This window comes from Erinaceus europaeus, chromosome 11 (genome assembly GCF_950295315.1).
Source record: "Erinaceus europaeus chromosome 11, mEriEur2.1, whole genome shotgun sequence".
Classification (NCBI taxonomy): domain Eukaryota; kingdom Metazoa; phylum Chordata; class Mammalia; order Eulipotyphla; family Erinaceidae; genus Erinaceus; species Erinaceus europaeus.
The window spans coordinates 70,742,628-70,761,097 of record NC_080172.1 but is presented as its reverse complement, the minus strand read 5'-3'; the positions used below and the strand labels follow the sequence as shown (position 1 = coordinate 70,761,097).

At 41.5% G+C, this 18,470-nt stretch overlaps 1 protein-coding gene and 1 long non-coding RNA gene across 2 annotated transcripts in view; one reads left to right on the top strand and one right to left on the bottom strand.

The window, feature by feature from the left end:
* Positions 1-16,104, top strand: part of LIX1L (limb and CNS expressed 1 like) — a 33,841-nt gene extending 17,737 nt beyond the window's left edge. Inside the window, exons 3-6 of the mRNA XM_007538689.3 lie at positions 3,398-3,538; positions 10,338-10,433; positions 10,829-10,906; positions 13,914-16,104. Coding sequence (XP_007538751.1) covers positions 3,398-3,538; positions 10,338-10,433; positions 10,829-10,906; positions 13,914-14,156 — 558 coding nt within the window. The 3' untranslated portion in view covers positions 14,157-16,104. The remainder of the gene's footprint in view (positions 1-3,397; positions 3,539-10,337; positions 10,434-10,828; positions 10,907-13,913) is intronic.
* The window catches only part of LOC132541412 (uncharacterized), a 40,592-nt gene that overhangs the window by 4,496 nt on the left and 17,626 nt on the right, over positions 1-18,470 (bottom strand). The window lies entirely within an intron of this gene.

The following is an 18,470-nucleotide window of genomic DNA, read 5'->3' as shown; positions in this document are numbered from 1 at the left end:
TTGAATGACTGAGAAAGTTGGGGTATATATACAGAATGGAATACTGTTAAGAATGATGGATTCGTGGTCCGGGAGGTGGCGCAGTGGCTAAGACACTAGACCTTTAAGCATGAGGTCCTGAGTTTGATCCCCGGCAGCACGTGTGCCAGAGTGATGTCTGGTTCTTTCTCTCTCTCCTATCTTTCTCATTAATAAATAAAAATATTAAAAAAAAAAGAATGATGGATTCACCTTCCTCACCTCATCTTGGATAGAGCTTGAAGGAATCATGTTAAGTGACATAAGCCAGAAAGAGAAGGGTGAATATGGGATGATCCCATTCCTAGAAGTTGAGAAATAAGAACAGAAGGGAAAACACAGAGCAGAACTTGGTCTGGGTTGGGTATATTGCACCAAAGTAAAGGACTCTGGGGAGGAAGGGGGTTTTCAAGTCCTGGTGCCAGATGGTGGAAGAGGGCCCAGGCTGGACGTGAGAGTGTTTTGCATAAAATTGAGAAATTTTACACATGTAACAACTGTATTTACTAAAAACCATTAGCTCTCCCAAGAAAAAGTAATAAAATTTCCCTTCAGAATTGCAGGCATTTCTGAGAAATAAACATATGCTCAGGATGAAACATGCCTATGCTTTCTCTCCTAGAGAGTCACACCTTTCTTTGCCTTTCCCTTTCCCTTTCCCTTTCCCTTGTTTTTTTTTTTTTTTTTTTTTGTGGAGCCCAGGACTTGCACACACATGATTTTGCCATCCCAGACCACTTTTTCATTCAGACAGAGAAGAGGGAGAGATGTCACAGCACGAGATCATCCTCCTGTGCCATAGCACCCTCCAGGTGGTGTTAGGGCTGAGACCTGGACTGTACACACACTACCCCGCAGGACATCTTTCCAACCATTCTTAGACAATAGCATTTTGGGGGGCCAGAAATCTGAGTTCAAGCCTCCGGCTCCCCACCTGCAGGGGGAAACTTCACAAGTGGTGAAGTTGGTCTACAGGTGTCTATCTTTCTCTCCTTCTCTCTATTCTCCCCTCCTCTTTCAATTTCTCTCTGTCCTATCCAATTAAATGGAAAAAAATGGCCACCAGGAGCAGTGGATTCATAGTTCCAGCACCGAGCCCCAATGATAATCCTGGAGGCAAAAAGAGAGAGAATAGCATGTTTGCTTCTCTCACCTGACCATATTGTTGAATAGGAGTTGATGATTATATTATGATAACATCAATAATGGATCATTACAGCAATTTGATTTCTGTTATTTCCTGATAGAATTATATAGCTTAACTTCTTTTGTATCTACTTTAGCAGGTGAAATGTCTGCTAGTGTCTTTTTCCCCCATAGGTAATTTTTCAGAAATAACAGTATAGAATAGACTGGCAGCAGCCTAGTAAATAAAAAAGTAGAAACAGAGAAATTGAGGAAGCAAGAAATTGAAGGGTCAATTTTCCAAGTTCTATATGCTGTTCAGAGAAGCTTTCCAGTAAAGTAGTACTAATGGTAGTTTAGTAGTGAACATATTCTGGTCTGCTTTTTTATTTGTCATCTCTAGGCAGATGACACCAGAGAGAGAGAGAAAGTCCCATGGTACATTAGATGAAATGTTGGCCCCTTAAGCATGTTTGATCCCTAGCTCCACATGTGCCAGAGTGATGCTTCAGTTCTCTCTCAATGACAAATAAATAAAAATAAATCTGAAAAATGAAAAGAAACACAGCACCAAAGCATCCTTCTCTATGGTGAAGGCTGGGCTTAAACCTGGGTTATACCCATAGCAAAATCTAGTCTACTCTTTAGAATTGTAACACCACTTTTTCCCTTCCTTTAATCTTAAGCATACATGGCAGAGACAAAGGACTTTGAGGCATCCAGTAGAGATGATTTATAAAATACTATGGGGTGGTGGTGGTCAGTAGCGCACTAGGTAGCGCAGTGGGTTAAGCACATGACTGCAAAACACAAAAGACTGGCATAAAGAGCCCATTTCAAGCCCCTGGCTCATCACCTGCAGGGGGGTTGCTTCATAGGTGGTGAAGCAGGTCTGCAGGTGTCTTTCTCTCCCCCTCTCTGTTTTCCCCTCTCTCAATTTCTCTCTGTCCTATCCAACAATAACAACAGCAACAAAATGGAAAAAATGGCCTCCAGGAGCAGTGGATTTGTAGTGCAGGTACCAAGCCCATGGAGGCAAAGAAAAAGAAAAAGTTCTAGTGTTCTTTGAGATTTAAAGATGAGTTTTCTGAAAATCAGAATCATTTGTGATATCTACATTGTAGATACCATGGAGAAAGTCAATACTGAAATAGACGCGTGCACGCGCGCGCACACACACACACACACACACACACACACACACATAGACACACACACGCATGAAAGAGAATCAGAATTTCATTCTGGCACATAGAATGCCTGGAAATGAATTTGGCTCCTTATGCTTGAGAGCCCAACACTTCATGTATTGGCCACCTCACAGGCTGCCATGATTAATTATAAAATAATTAAAATGTTTATTTGTTTTACTTGATAGTACAGGGAGAAATTGAGAGGGCCAGGGGAGATGAGGGAAAGAGAAAGACAGACATCTGTAGCACTGCTTTGATGTTCATGAAGTTTCCCCTGTGCAGGTGGGACCAGGGTCTTGAACCTGGATCCTTGTGCATAGCAATGTGTGTACTCAATCCAGTATGCCACCACCTGACACCCCCCCACCACAATTAATTGTTATTATAAATTTTTGTATTTTCCTTGCATCAGCTTTCCTTCCCTTAACTATCCTTCTCCTTCTTTCTTTCACTGGAGGGTGGGATGGGGTGGAAGAGACTATACATCCTTCTTCAGACCTTAGATTCTGCTCAGAGACAATATTTTCACCCACTACATCACTGAGGAACTCCCTACTCACAGATAAAAGTGAAGTCCAAGAATTCACTTTCTGCAGAAGCATTTCAGACAGAGCTTTGTTCTAGTCTTGGCTTTGTCTATAATGAAAAAAGAAAAAGGGAAAGGGAAGGAAAAAACTTTGCTTGTTCACAGGATACATTTTGTTCTAATGGGTCGGTCAGAATTTGACTTTTGAGTAATTAATTCTGTTGACAGTTGCAACAGGGTCATTTTTTCACATCCAGTGTTTATATGCTGACTTAAGCAACCTTCCTCATTCTGCATTCAATTTGGTATGAACTGCAGCTGTCTCCCATTCCTTAATGACTTCAGGATGTTGAATCAAACTTACGTTTCCAAATGCCCACAACCATTTTAAAACAAATACTTTGGAGTATGTCTTGAACAAACTGACTTATCCAGTGTGGCCAGCATCTTCTAGGCCAAATGCTTTCTTCCTACTGTTCCTCTCCCTCCCTCTTTTGGACATACACAATATTCTCTCTCTCTCTACTCTGCCTAGTTTTGCCCAACAAAAGCTGAAGCCCGGCGCAGCGCTGCAAAGATTGCACTGATGAACTCTGTGTTTAATGAACATCCTTCCCGAAGAATTACTGATGAGTTTATTGAGAAGAGTGTCTCTGAGGCTCTGGCATCTTTCAATGTAAGTTGTGTGGAGTTGGAAGGAAAAAGAGGGGGGATGGAGAAATTGCCTGGGAAGTTTTCAAAATGACTGGGAAACGACACAAATTCATTCTCCATCTCTGCTTTTCTGTCACCCTTATGTATTACATGTTCCCTGTGTCTCAACCTCTGACTACATTTGTGTTCATTTTTTTGTCTCTTTCATTTTTATCTCTCTAGTATCTGGAAACCTTTAATTCACGATTTATAGAATTTTAGAGATACCCTAAAAATTTTAAAAGACTGAGCTTGAATTTTGATTTTTCCCAATTTAGGCTTCAGTCTCAATTTAGGCTTTAGTCTCTTCACTGTCTTTTAAAAAATATGACTATTTGCAGTGTCACTTGTCTGCTGACTTCATTACTTTATCCTATTAATAAAGAGCACTTTAATGCCTGAGGCTCCAAAGTCCCAGGCTCAATCCCCTGCACCACCATAAGCCAAAGCTGAACAGTGCTCTGGTAAAAAACAAAAAACAAACAAATAAAAAAAAAAAACCAAACTTTATAATGGAATATCTTGTCTTTTTTCCTTTTAAAAAAAATTTCTTTATTGGGGAATTAATGCTTTACATTCAACAGTAAACACAATAGTTTGTACATGCATAACATTTAAAAATATATTTATTTATTTATTCCCTTTTATTGCCCTTGTTGTTTTATTGTTGTTGTCACTGTTGGATAGGACAGAGAGAAATGGAGAGAGGAAGGGAAGACACAAAAGGGTAGAGAAAGATAGACACTTGCAGACCTGCTTCACCACTTATGAAGCGACTCCCCTACAGGTGGGGAGCTGGGGGCTCAAACCGGGATTCTTACTCCAGTCCTTGCACTTTGCTGCTATCTGTGCTTAACCCGCTGCACTACGGCCCGACTCCTTTGACATGGAATTTTTAAGGGCTATATTATACCCCTAAGTGTGTGTGTGTGTGTGTGTATGATAAATATACATTTATCTTTTTTGATTTTCACAACAGTCTTATGGGACATAAACACTATTACTATTCCTATCTTATTGACTAGGAAACTAAAAAAATGAAAATGTAAAGCTTTGCTGGAAATGATAAAATTAGTGATAAAGTCACTATTGGTGCCCAAGCCAATTTGTAAGCATTTAAAAATATTTTACTTTACATATGCTTATTTTATTTTATTATTGGGAGGTTAATGGTTTACAGTACAGCTGTTGGCACATGGGTACAATTCCCCATTTTACCATGATGGTTGTCTACAAAACACTGTCACCCTTAGCTTGGTGAGAGAGAGAGAAGTACAGAGAGCAAGTCTAGAGCACTGCTTGGCTCTGGCACATAGTGGTGCTGGGGATTGAAACTGGGAGCCTTTTACATAATCATTATGCTGTCTCCCCATCCATGTAAACATATTTAGCATAGAGATACATCTTTTTTTTTAAATCAGTTTTTACCCCCCTTTATTGCCCTTGTTTTCTTATTGTTGCTGTAGTTATTACTATTGTTGTTAATGATGTCGTTGTTGATGGATAGGACAGAGAGAAATGGAGAGAGGAGGGAGAGAGAAAGACACCTGCAGACCTGCTTCACCGCCTGTAAAACAACCCCCTGCAGGTGGGGATCCAGGGGCTGGAACCAGGGTCCTTACACTGGTCCTTGCGCTTGGCACCATGTGCGCTTAACCCACTGCGCTACCACCCAACTCCCAGAGGAACATCTTATAAATTAACCCTGCCTTCTTTCTCCCTCCCCATAAATTCATTCATAGGGTGATAAAATCAGACCAATCATCTATTTGTGTGTGTGTGTTTTCTACATTTAGTTAAAATGTAATTACCTATACTAAACTGCTACATTTGTTTGTTTGGGGGTTCAATGTTGAATACTTAAAATCATTAATTGCATCCCTCTACTGCCTCGGACCCTTCTCTTTTTCTTCCATTATCCTTTGCCTCAGTCAACAGTATCTACAGAGAATAAAAACATTTTCATGTTAATCAAAATGGAGTACACATCATCATTGTATTATTATTATTATTATTTTGCCTCCAGGGTTATCGCTGGGGCTCAGTGTCTGCACTACAAATCCACTGCTCCTGGAGGCTATATTTCTCATTTTTGTTGCCCTTGTCATAGTTATTATTGTTATTTTTGGATAGAACAGAGAGAAATTGAGAGAGGAGGGAAAGACAGAGTGGAGAGAAAGACATCTGCAGACCTGCTTCACCGATTATGAAGCAACCCTTCTGCAGGTGGGGAGCTGGGGCCTCGAACCAGGATCTTATGCCAGTCTTTGTGCTTTGTGCCATGTGCACTTAAACAGCTGCATTACCGCTCAGCTCCGCATCATTCTTTTTAAAAAGGTTTTATTTATTTATTAGTGACAAGAACCAGAGCACCATTCTAGCACACAGAATGATGGGGGCCTCATACTTCTAAGTCCAGCGCCACTGCACTACCTACTGAGCTACTCGTTATTTAAAAAAATATATTATTATCTGTACTTATTAATAGGGTAGAGACAGTCATAAATCTAGAGGGAAGAAGGAGATAAAGAGGAGGAGAGGCAGAGAGACTCCTGCAGCCCTGCTTCACCACTTGCAGAAATTTCCCCCTGCAGGTAGGAACTGAGAGCTTGAACCCAGGTACTTGTGCACTGTAACATGTGCACTCAACCAGGTGTGCCACCACCCAGCTGCCCCCTTGTTATTCTTTTTTTTTTTTTTTTGCCTCCAAGGATATTGCTGGGGCTCCGTGCCTGCACTATGAATCCACTGCTCCTGGTGGCTATTATTTCCCTTTTGTTACCTTTGTTGTTTATCATCATTATTATTATTGTTGTTGTTATTGCTGTCATCATTGGATAGGACAGAGAGAACTCCAGAGAGGAGGGGAAGACAGAGAGGGGGAGAGAAAGATAGACACTGTAGACCTGCTTCACCGCCTGTGAAGCGACCCCCACCCCTGTAGGTGGGGAGCTGGGGGCTGCAACCGGGATTCTTGCGCCGCTCCTTGTACTTCACGCCATGTACGCTTAACCCCCAATGCTATCACCCGCCGCCCCTTGTTATTCTTAAGTCATCCTGTATATTATCTATTGAAACATAAGTGTGGATTATAGAAAGTAACTGTAATAAACGTAGGCACAGATTTTACTGTTTTGAAATTATGGTTTTACTAGCTTTATGATTTTGAACAAATTACTTATTGTAAATCTCAGTTTATTTATCTGTAAAGTAGGTTAACAATTATAGGACTAGTGGATAAGAGAATATTCAAGCACTTAGCATATGCAATTCAAAATAAAACAAGAAATATAAACCGGGGAAGCAATTACAGAAGCCAGACCTTCCACCTTCTACAACCCACAATGACCTTGGGTCCATACTCCCAGAGGAATAGAGAATGGGAAAACTATCAGGGGAGGGGGTGGTATATAGAGATCTGGTGGTGGAACTGTGTGGAGTTGTAGCCCTCCTATCCTACGGTTTTGTTAATGTCTCCTTTTTAAAATTAATTAATTAATTAAATTTAAAAAACAAGAAATATAAGCTATTACTGTTCTCATGCCATTACTCCTCCTTTAACAAAAAAATTTGAGAACTGAATGCATTTCTCATTAATTTCCCAATGATTGGATTCATGGTAATTCTCATTTGGTCTTAGCCATGTATAAAAAAGTGATGTATGTCCACATTCTTTGCTTCTAGCTTTTTTTCTCTAAAATTTCTAAAACTAGGGTTGGAAGAGACCTCACCCAATAAAGCACTCTCTGCTCCATGTAAAGACCTGGGTCAGGGCCCAGCACCATGCAAAATGGATGCTTCATGAGTAGGGCATCAGGGTTGTGGCATCTCTTCTCTCCCTGTCCTTCACCTTCTCTATGGGGGGTGGGGGTGTAGGGGAAGCTTCTGAATCTTGGTCTGAGGAGAGATAGTTCACCAGCTAGCATATGCTTTGCCATGCTTAGGGCCCATGTTCCAGTCCCAGCACCACACAGGATGTGCCATGGCAGGCATGGAAGGGGAGGTCCCGTTGCTGTGGTATCTCTTTCTGTCTCTCTATCTGAATGCAAAAGTTGCCCATCAGAGATAAATATCACCTATGTGAGGGAAAAAATAGTTCTGAGTTTTTTTTAGACTATATGAAATTTTACCCCTTGGTACAATGTAAAATATTCCCTCAGTAACAAAATAAGAATACAATTTTTTTTTTTCCTGAATATGTCACTATATCATTTGACAAACCACTTAGTCTCTGTTGGTGTTTTCTCATTTGGTAAATAAGTGAATTGAATTAAGTTAACTCTAAGCCCTTTGTGTGTATGTAGTTTTTTTTTTAATTGATTTATGTGACCCAGGACTTGGTGCTGTGGATCAGGATTGACCTCTCAAGTTTGAGGTCCTGAGTTTGATTCCTGGCACTGCATGTGCCAGAGTGATACTCTGGTTAATATTAATTATTAGGTCATGAACTCTGTCCCTGGCACTATATGCTCTGGTTCTCTTTCCATCTCTCTCATTAATAAATAGGTAAACAAGTAAGTAAACAAATATTTACTTATTAAATAAATATCTCTAGATAAAGATCAATCTAGTTGTCCTCACCTCTTTTTACAAAGAAGAAACAATGAGGCAGGAGGTGGGCAGTAGCGCAGCGGTTTAAGCACACGTGGCTCAAAGTGCAAAGACCAGTGTGAGGATCCCAGTTTGAACCCCAGGCTCTTCACCTGCAGGAGAGTCGCTTCACAGGCGGTGAAGCAGGTCTGCAGGTGTCTGTCTTTCTCTCTCTCTCTCTGTCTTCCCCTGCTCTCTCCATTTCTCTCTGTCCTATCCAACAACAATGACATCAACAACAATAATAACTATAACAACAATAAAAACAACAAGGGGGACAAAAAGGAAAATAAATAAATATTTAAAAAAACAAAAACAGTGAGGCATGATTTCTTATTTATTTATTTATTATTGGATAGAGGCAGGGAAATTGAGAAGAAAGGGGGAGATAAAGGAGAAAGAGAGAGACTGACTCTGGCAGCCCTGCTTCACTGCTCATGAAGCTTCCCCACTGTAGGTGGGGACCGGGGGCTTGAATACATGCTCAACCAGTTGCACCACCACCTAGCCCTTATTTATTTATTTACTTATTTATGAAAGAGAGAAAATGAACCAGAAGGCTGGTGAAATAGCTCACTTGACCCAAGTTCTTGCACTTAGATAGTTTCAACCCAGCTTCAAGTGTAGCTCCCACTGTATTAAAGGAAGCTTTTATACTGTAATTTCATTCTTTCTCTCTCTCTGCCTCTCAGTCTCTATAAAATTAATATGAACCAGAGTATCACTCTGGCACATGCAATGCCAGGAATCAAACTCAGGACCTCAAACTTGAGAGGTCAATCCTGATCCACAGCACCAAGTCCTGGGTCACATAAATCAATTAAAAAAAAAAAACTACATACACACAAAGGGCTTAGAGTTAACTTAATTCAATCCACTTATTTACCAAATGAGAAAACACCAACAGAGACTAAGTGGTTTGTCAAATGATATAGTGACATATTCAGGAAAAAAAATTGTATTCTTATTTTGTTACTGAGGGAATATTTTACATTGTACCAAGGGGTAAAATTTCATATAGTCTAAAAAAAACTCAGAACTATTTTTTCCCTTACATAGGTGATATTTATCTCTGATGGGCAACTTTTGCATTCAGATAGAGAGACAGAAAGAGATACCACAGCAACGGGACCTCCCCTTCCATGCCTGCCATGGCACATCCTGTGTGGTGCTGGGACTGGAACATGGGCCCTAAGCATGGCAAAGCATATGCTAGCTGGTGAACTATCTCTCCTCAGACCAAGATTCAGAAGCTTCCCCTACACCCCCACCCCCCATAGAGAAGGTGAAGGACAGGGAGAGAAGAGATGCCACAACCCTGATGCCCTACTCATGAAGCATCCATTTTGCATGGTGCTGGGCCCTGACCCAGGTCTTTACATGGAGCAGAGAGTGCTTTATTGGGTGAGGTCTCTTCCAACCCTAGTTTTAGACCTGCTTCACCACTTGTGAAGTGCTCCCCCCTGCAGGTGGGGAGCAGGGCTCTAACTAGGTCCTTGTGCATGATAATATCTGCGCTTAACTGGGTGTGTCTCTGCCTGAACCCTATATTTCTCTTTTATTTTCCTTTTGTTAACACTTATTATCTTTATTTACTTATTGGATAGAGGCGGCTAAAAATCTAGAAGGTAGGGGGGGATAGAGAGGGAGACAGAGAGATACCTGCAGCCCTGCTTTACTCACAAAGCTTTCCCCCTGCAAGTGGGGACTGAGGGCTTGAACCCAGGTCATTGTGTACTGTGACATGTGCGCTCAACCAGGTGTGCCACCACCTGGCCCTAGATCGATCTTTTTCTGTCAGCTAAGATGAAATGTTTGATGACCTCAGAGTTCTCTAGATCTGTGCTGACCAACACACTAACCACTAGTCACTTGTACCTACTAAGTGCTTGGAATATGGCAAATATGAATTAAGTGATATAAGCATGATGGAACCATTAGATTTCAAAAATTGAATACAAGGAAGAAATTATAGAATTGTTCATGCTATTAATACTAATTACAGCTGAAATATTTTTACTGCATTAGGCTCAATAAAACATGCTAGAAACAATTTACCTGTTTATTTTTACTTTAATATGGCAACTAGACAATTTTAAAGTTAAATGTGACTTGCATTTTATTAGTACTGGACAGTGCTACTCAAGAATAATTATGGTTGAAAATCTATTTTTTTCCTTTCCCATTACCAGGGCAACAGGGAGGAGGCTGACAACCCAAATACAGGGATAGGTGCCTTCCGGTTCATGTTAGAATCCAACAAGGGCAAGTCAATGTTGGAGTTCCAGGTACTATGCCACATTCTTCCCTGGTTTGTAACATGGGCTAATCTGCTAACTTTTGCATATGGCCCCCGCTAATCCCTAGCTCACTGGTACTCAGTGGGGAAGGGAGAGAAGCTTGTTAGAATATTCTCTTAAATATGAATATCTTCCTTTCCTCCAGGGTGTATAGAAATGGCATTGAAGCTGGGGGAGGACCTACTGCAAAGTACACCAGAAACACAATACTAACACAGCAGCTTTTGCAAAAAGAGAAAAGAAAAAAACAAAGACAAAACACAAAGACAGACTAGTTCATTGCCTGTCCCTATTAGGCCATAGTAACAGGTTTCCCGTGTAGTTCCATGTGCCTTTCTGATATAAAAATCACTATCCTGCCACTCTTCATGTTTTTCCTCCAGGAGCTAATGACAGTTTTTCAGCTGCTCCACTGGAATGGCAGCCTTAAGGCCATGAGGGAAAGACAGTGCTCTCGGCAGGTAAGAGGACATATGGGTGAGGGCAGTGTGGCAGAAAGACTATTTTGAGGTGGCTGCTGTTTTAGAAATGAGATCTAGAATCCCTTTCTCCACCACCACTGGTCATCTCCATCAGGAACGACATCATAAACCTTCTATGGGCCTCTGCAGGACATTGCCCTCAGTGTAGAACCCCGCAGTGGCAGAAATTGCCCCACTCTCTGGAAGGAGGCTGGGTCAACATGCTCTGCCACTTGAGGCAGACTGGTCCTGAAATGAGTGCAGCCTAGAATGTTTCTAGCTGTGACCATAGAATGCGAGCTCAGACTGACAGGGATGCAGAGGTTACATAGGCGCTCCTGTGCTAAATATGAGTAGACATGGGCCTGAGATCAGATCGATGGGGTTCACAGTTAATTTCGCAGCTTCTCTTTGTCCTGGTCCAGTTTTCTAGCCCTATTCTCAACTCTGACACCATCTTCCCAGACAACACTCCTAGTCCACCTACATGTTAGCTGTTGGGCTCAGTCAAAAATTAGTCAAGTCATGGGTTCCTTGGGATATACCTAAAATAGACTTCTTAGCTCCTTCCAACATGAAGACTCCAAATCTCATCTGCTTATACTCTTACCTTTAGGCTCCTGACTACTAAACAAATTGTTCTGCTTTGTATTTTAATGCTTTTCAGCCACCAAGTTGCAAATGCTTCCATGACACCAACCTGACTTCCCTGGTCAGACAACCTCACCAATGTGTCCTAGAAGCCCAGCTCCCCAGAGCCCTGCCCGACTTGGGAAAGATAGAAACTAGACTAAAAAGGGAGTTGGGTGGTAGCACAGTGGGTTAAGTGCATGTGGCACGAAATGCAAGGACCGGCCTAAGGATCCCGGTTCGAGCCCCCAGCTCCCCGCCTGTAGGGGCGTCGCTTCACAGGCGGTGAAGCGGGTCTGCGGGTGTCTATCTTTCTCTCCCCCTGTCTTCCCCTCCTCTCTCTATTTCTCTCTTTCCTATCCATCAACAACAACATGAATAACAACAACAACAAAAAAGGGAAACAAAAGGGTAAATAAATAAATAAATAAATAAACTGTCAGTGCCCATGTCCTACAGAGAAGCAATTACAGAAGCCAGACCTCCCTCCTTCTGTTCCTCATAAAGATCTTTGGTCCATGTTCTCAGAGGAATAAAGAATAGGGAAACTTCCAGTGGAAGGGAGGGGATATGGAACTCTGGTGTTGGGAATTATATGGAATTGTACCCCTTTTATACCACAATCTTGTCAATCATTAATAAAGAAGTTTTGGTTTTTTTTTTTTTTTCCTCCAGGGTTATTTCTGGGGCTTGGTGCCTGCACTATGAATCCACTGCTCCTGGAGGCCACCTTTTCCCCTTTTGTTGCCCTTGTTGTTTATCACTGTTGTTTTTATTATTGTTATTGTTGTTGTCATTGCTGTTGGATAGGACAGAGAGAAATTGAGAGCAGAGGGGAAGACAAGAGAGGGGGAGAAAAAGATAGGCACCTGCAGACCTGCATCACCACCACCATAGTGAAGTGACTCCCCTGCAGGTGGGGAGCCCGGGGGCTCGAGCTGGGGACTCAAACTGGGATCCTTATGCCAGTCCCTGCGCTTTGTGCTATGTGCTCTTAACCTGCTGTGCTACCTCCCGTCCTCCCAAAAAGTTATTTTTTAAAAAAAGGAATGAGATCAAGAGTCTGGGAGGTGGCACAGTGAACATGGGAACTTGCAACCATGAAGTTCCCATGTGCCAGAGTGATGCTGTCTCTCCTGCCATCTTATATTAACAAATCCTTTTAGAGCCAGGACAACAGCACAATGGTTATGCAAAATCGTATCATGCCTGAAGCACTGAGATCCCAGGTTCAATTTCCAGTACCACTGTTAAGTCAGAGCTTTGGTCTTAAAAAAAAAGGGGCATTAAAAAAAGTAGGTTTAAGGTTATCAGATTGTGAATGTTGAAAGCCTTACTTTACAATGCTTTATTATTTTTTGCTGAGTCACACATGTTATTTCACTATTCCCAGCCAGTGTTTCCTTTCAACTAAAGAGTCAGAGAAAGACATACCATGGAACTAGAACTACTCCTGCTTCCATGGCACCTTCCCATGTGATGACAACATTTCAACCTGGGTCCCTCACATCGCAATGAAGGCACCTCCTTAGTGAGCTGTCAGGCTCAAATAATTATTTTACATATTTCATATAAGATATAAAGTTGTTAAGCTCATGTGGTGCAAAGCACAGGGACCAGCATAAGGATCCCGGTTCGAGCCCCTGGCTCCCCAACTGCAGGGGAGTCACTTCACAAGCAGTGAGGCAGGTCTGCAGGTGTCTATCTTTCTCTCCCCCTCTGTCTTCCCCTCCTCTCTCCATTTCTCTCTGTCCTATCCAATAACGACATCAATAACAACAACAAAAATAGTAACTACAACAATAAACTAAAAAAAAAAAGATATAGTTTTAGGGCAGTGGACATAGCATAATGGTTATGCAAAAAAACTCTCATGCTCGAGGCTCCAAGGTCCCAGGTTCAATTACCTGCACCACTATATGCCAGAGCTGAGCAGTGCTCTGGTAAAATAAAATAAAAATAATTAATAATATTTAAAAACTAAAGTTTTACATAGGATAAGGAGTAACAGGCTGGCAAGATAGCTCACTGGGGATGATGCCTCCACGTGCCGCTCATGAGGTCCACTGCCTTGGGAGAAATCTTAGAGCACCACTCTGGCACATATGATGCTGGGAATTGAGGGAATTGAGGCAGGAGCCTGAGGCTTGCAAGTCCTGCACTCTACCAGCTGAACGATTTCCCAGTCCTCTTTAAACCTTAGTTGAGATTCTTCTGCCTGCTCGCTTCCATCGCTGCCCCTCCCTCAACAGAATCTCCTTAGAGTACCTAAGTGGTGATTTCACGCAGGACTCCACGAAAGGTCTGGTCCCCGTTGAGTCAGTGTGATAAGAAGCTGTGCCGTGACAGTGACCTTCACTTTCCTTTCCCCCTCCAGGAAGTGTTGGCTCATTATTCCCATCGGGCCCTGGATGATGACATCCGCCATCAAATGGCACTGGACTGGGTGAGCCGCGAACAGAGTGTACCAGGGGCACTGTCTCGAGAGCTGGCCTCAACCGAACAGGAATTGGATGAAGCCCGCCTGGCAGGCAAGGAGCTGCGCTTCCACAAGGAGAAGAAGGATATTCTCATGCTGGCTGCTGGCCAGTCGGGCAATCTTCATCCTTCCAACTGCTAGGCATCCTGTCTCCCTCTACCCAGTCTCTCGGGGCTCTTTTTTTTTTTTCCTAGTATGTTCTTTCTAAGACTTAGTATGGTTTCTGTACATACTTTTTTATTTTATACTTTAAATACAGCTATATATATGTATAAATTCCTATTTCCTATCTGGACTCCTATTTGCTAAAAGAGACCGCAATTCTTTCTTCTAGTTTTTGGATATGGTTTCACTTGAAAAATTTCTACTCCACTTTACAAGAAGAGCAAGCCCCTCCTTGGAACTCTGCTGGCTCTTACTCTTCCTGTGACTCTGTGTAGTTATTTGAGTAACCAAGCATTCATGTTTCCTTTTAAAACAATAGAAGCTTGGATAAGGACTGTGTCCCCCACCCTCACTGTGATTCCTATTTTCTCTAATGTTCAAATAAGGTATGAACACCGAACTTTAAAGAAGGCTTTTGGATCAGCTTGATCTGGGCCTGCTTATATGAAGTTGTTCAGCCAAGTAACTAGGTACTTCCTAGCCTAAACCACCCCCTCTCCACCACATTATTCCTTCTCTGCCTCCAAATGGCAAGTTTTCCTTGCTTTATTATTTGGAGGGGAGTGGACATCTGGTTTCTTATTTTAAGCATACCTGTGAAGATTCCTAGGGGTGAGAGTTATAAACACAGATCATAGGCGAGGAGTTTATCATCTAAGTTTTTTCTGGGCTATCAATACCATCCTGTACAGTCATCCAGATTTCTAGATGTAGCACACAACCCTACAAGGAGAGTGAGGGCTGAAGTTGCTTATCTTTTAATACTCTCTTTTTATTCCCCCTTCTTTGCACACACAACTTAGAGACTGCATTTATACCTTCTTGACTATGGAGAATAGAGGGATTGAAATATATTCACGCCCCCCCCCCATCATTTTGCTCTTTGGAAATACTATCTGTACTCACTCTGCCGAGGGCCCTGATTTTCTCAACACCATTCAGTTGCTGCTCTTTACTATATTAAGTGTACAGACCTTAGATTCACATTTGTTTACTCTCTTGATTCTTTCCTCTTCCTGTTGGTTATTAGAACATGATTTGGTCAGGAAAGTTAGATGTAACTTTGGCATTCTGTCACTTCCTAACAGAAACCTTGGAAAAACTACAGTAAAGGAAAGGGAATAAAATGGCCAGCTGTTTGTATTTTGAAGACTGTTTTTAATACTTCCCTCACCTCTATTCTGGATGAAGTAAGAAAGGATTGATATGAAACACAGCTAAAGCATTCCTACTTAGGAGAAGTTTCTGGTATCCTACTTGGGATCCACTTTCCATCTGCTCCTTGATCTCCTTTATAGTGTTATAGCTGTGTTATAGCTCAGCGTACTTTCTAGACTGAGCCTGGAAATGCTAATGCCCCTACAGTTAGACTCCTCCATTTAGTGATTATAAACTTTGCTTTTAGAAATAAGTGAGAAAGTAAGCTTATTTCTTTATGGGATTGGTTAGGGACAGGATGAAAGTCAAAATCATACTTTCAGAATCATCTTGGTAACTGATATGTATTAGGACAAAGGTACAGAATTTAATGACATTTGTATTAATGTTTTAAAGGCTCTTCCTTGACTTTTCCAAGCCCTGTCTCTATATTCTGTAGGGTACAGAGGTTGAGGTAGATACCCCTACACAAATAATAAGTGTGTCTACTCAATTTCTAATATTTATAACCCATAAATTAAAAATTATCTTTTTCTCCTGTGCTCCTATCTTTGGAGGAGTACTAAGGAGTATGACTTGTGGGAAAATTTTTGTCCTTGTACCACCTGGATTTGTTTTTCTCAAACATCAAAGATCCCAAAGAACCTGAGGAAAAATATTCCCTGATCTGTCCACTTTGGGTGTTAATTTCACTTATCCTTTAGTACTTTCCATGTATTTTCTATGTATAATTTTATATAATTAAAATAGATTTCTGTCTAGTGGGCCAGATTGACTCTTTCTTGAGGTCCGTGTTATAAAAAAAAGCTCTAAAATACCATTTTCTGGCTGGGGAGATAGCCTAATGGTTATGCAAAAGACTTTCATGCCTGAGGCTATGAAATCCCTGGTTCAAGCCCCACAAACTAGAGCTGAGCACTGCTGTGGTCAAGATAAATAAATAACAAGAAGAATGAAATTTTAAAAATTAAATGACACTTTGTCTTACATCTGTAGTACATATGAGAAATATTTTAACTTTATTTGATAAAACAAAGAAATTGGGAGGGATGAGGAGATAGAAAAGGAGAGGCAGAGAGACCTGCAGCACTGCTTCACTGCTTATTAAGCTTCCTCCCTGCAGGTGGGGGCAGGGGGGTTGAACCAAGGTCTTTGTGCATGATAAAGCATGCACTTGACCAGGTGTGCCATCACCCAACCTCTAAGAAATAATTTTTTAAAGATTTTTTTTTTTATGAGAGAAAGAGGGAACAGAGAATTTTTCAGCTGACTTATGGTGGTGCTGGGGACAGAAACTGGGAGTTCAACAACTCAGGTGTGGATTTTGCTGCAATACCACTGGTATTATCTCCCTAGCTCTAAAAAGTAATTTAAAAATCATGTATGTGAGATCAAGATAACTACAGCCTCACTTTGGCATATTCAGTAATAGGTCAAATTTAGCAGTCATGCATCAAGTCCTGTGTACCCTCACTGCTCCCAAATTCTTTGTTTTAGTGAATATTTATACAGTAGAATCTTGTCTTATTTCCTGAAAAGCAGGAAGGGATTTTTGAGATGAACAAGACCAGTCCTTGAGGCCTCGAGCCTCCTGGATCATGATGTGGTTTTCTTTCCTTTTTTTTTTTTTTTCTTTTTTTATGATGTGGTTTTCTACTCCTCTCTCTCTCTCTCTTTTTAAATATTTTATTTATTTCTTAATGAGGAAGGTAGGAGGAGAGAGAAAGAACCAGACATCTCTCTGGCACATGTGCTGCCGGGGATCAAACCCGGGACCTCATGCGTGAGAGTCCAAAGCCTTATCACTGCACCACCTCCTGGACCACGATTCTACTCCTCTCTTTCTTAATAGGTACTCATTATTATTTTTTTCTTTATCGTGGATTTTTTTTATTGGGGAATTAATGTTTTACATTCAACAGTAAGTACAATAGTTTGTACGTGCATAACATTTCCCAGTTTCCCATATAACAATGTAACCCCCACTAGGTCCTCTGAATTCTTCTTGGACCAGTATTCTCCCCATCATCCCACCCCAGAGTCATTTACTTTGGTGCGATACGGTACTCATTATTTTTTAAGATTTAATTTAGGCTGGGGAGATAGCATAAAGGTAATGCAAAAGGTATTTGATGACTGAGACTCTGAGGTCCCAAATTCAATCTCCACCAACCACCATAAGCCAAAGTAGAGCAGTGCTCTGGTTACCTGAGGAAAAAAAAAAGAAAGGGGGAGGGATAGGGAGCATAATGGTTATGTAAAGATCATACGTGGGAGTCCAGGCGTAGTGCAGCAGTTAAGCACAGATAGCACAAAACACAAGGACGGGCATAAGGATCCTGGTTCAAGCCCCTGGCTCCCCACGTGCAGGGGAGTCGCTTCATGGGTGGTGAAGCAGGTGTACAGGTGTCTATCTTTCTCCCCCCCTTTGTCTCCCCATTTCTCTCTGCCCTACCCAACAATGAAGACATCAATAAGAACAACAATAATAACTACAACAATAAAACAACAAGGGAAAAACAAAGGGAAAATGAATGAATGAACATTAAAAAAAAAAAAAAAAGGTTCATACGTGAGGGTCCAAAGTTCCAGGTTCAATTCCCTGCACCCTATACCACTGTAATCCAGAGCTGATCAAGGCTCTGTTTAAAAAAAATAATAATAATAATAATTAGTTGCCGGGCTAGCTTCACAGGCATGAGAAAGACGACCAGGAACTCTTGGCGGAGCAGGACTGCAATCCAATGCTGCCTTTATTGATCTGCCTTTATATCTTCTGAAGCAGAAGTGGCAGGCTGGAAAAGGAAGTGGGTAAGATAGGGAGTGTGGAGAAGAAAAGAGCAGAAAGTAGCAAGCTTCCATCTAACCAGTGGGGATTAAACCAATACCCTGCGGGGAGGGTGGGTCTCAGGCAAGACAGTGATTATGTAAATAGATCACAGCATCAAGCAGTGCAAGGGAACCTGGTGTGATGACCAACACGGATAGAAACAGAAGCAGAATTAGCCAAAGGAGAAATGATGACCAACATTTAGTGGCAAGGGAAATGGCTCAACTGGCAGCATACAGAACTTGCATGCTTGAGGCTACTGGTTTGATTCCCAGTGCCATATGAAGCACGGAGTTCTGGTT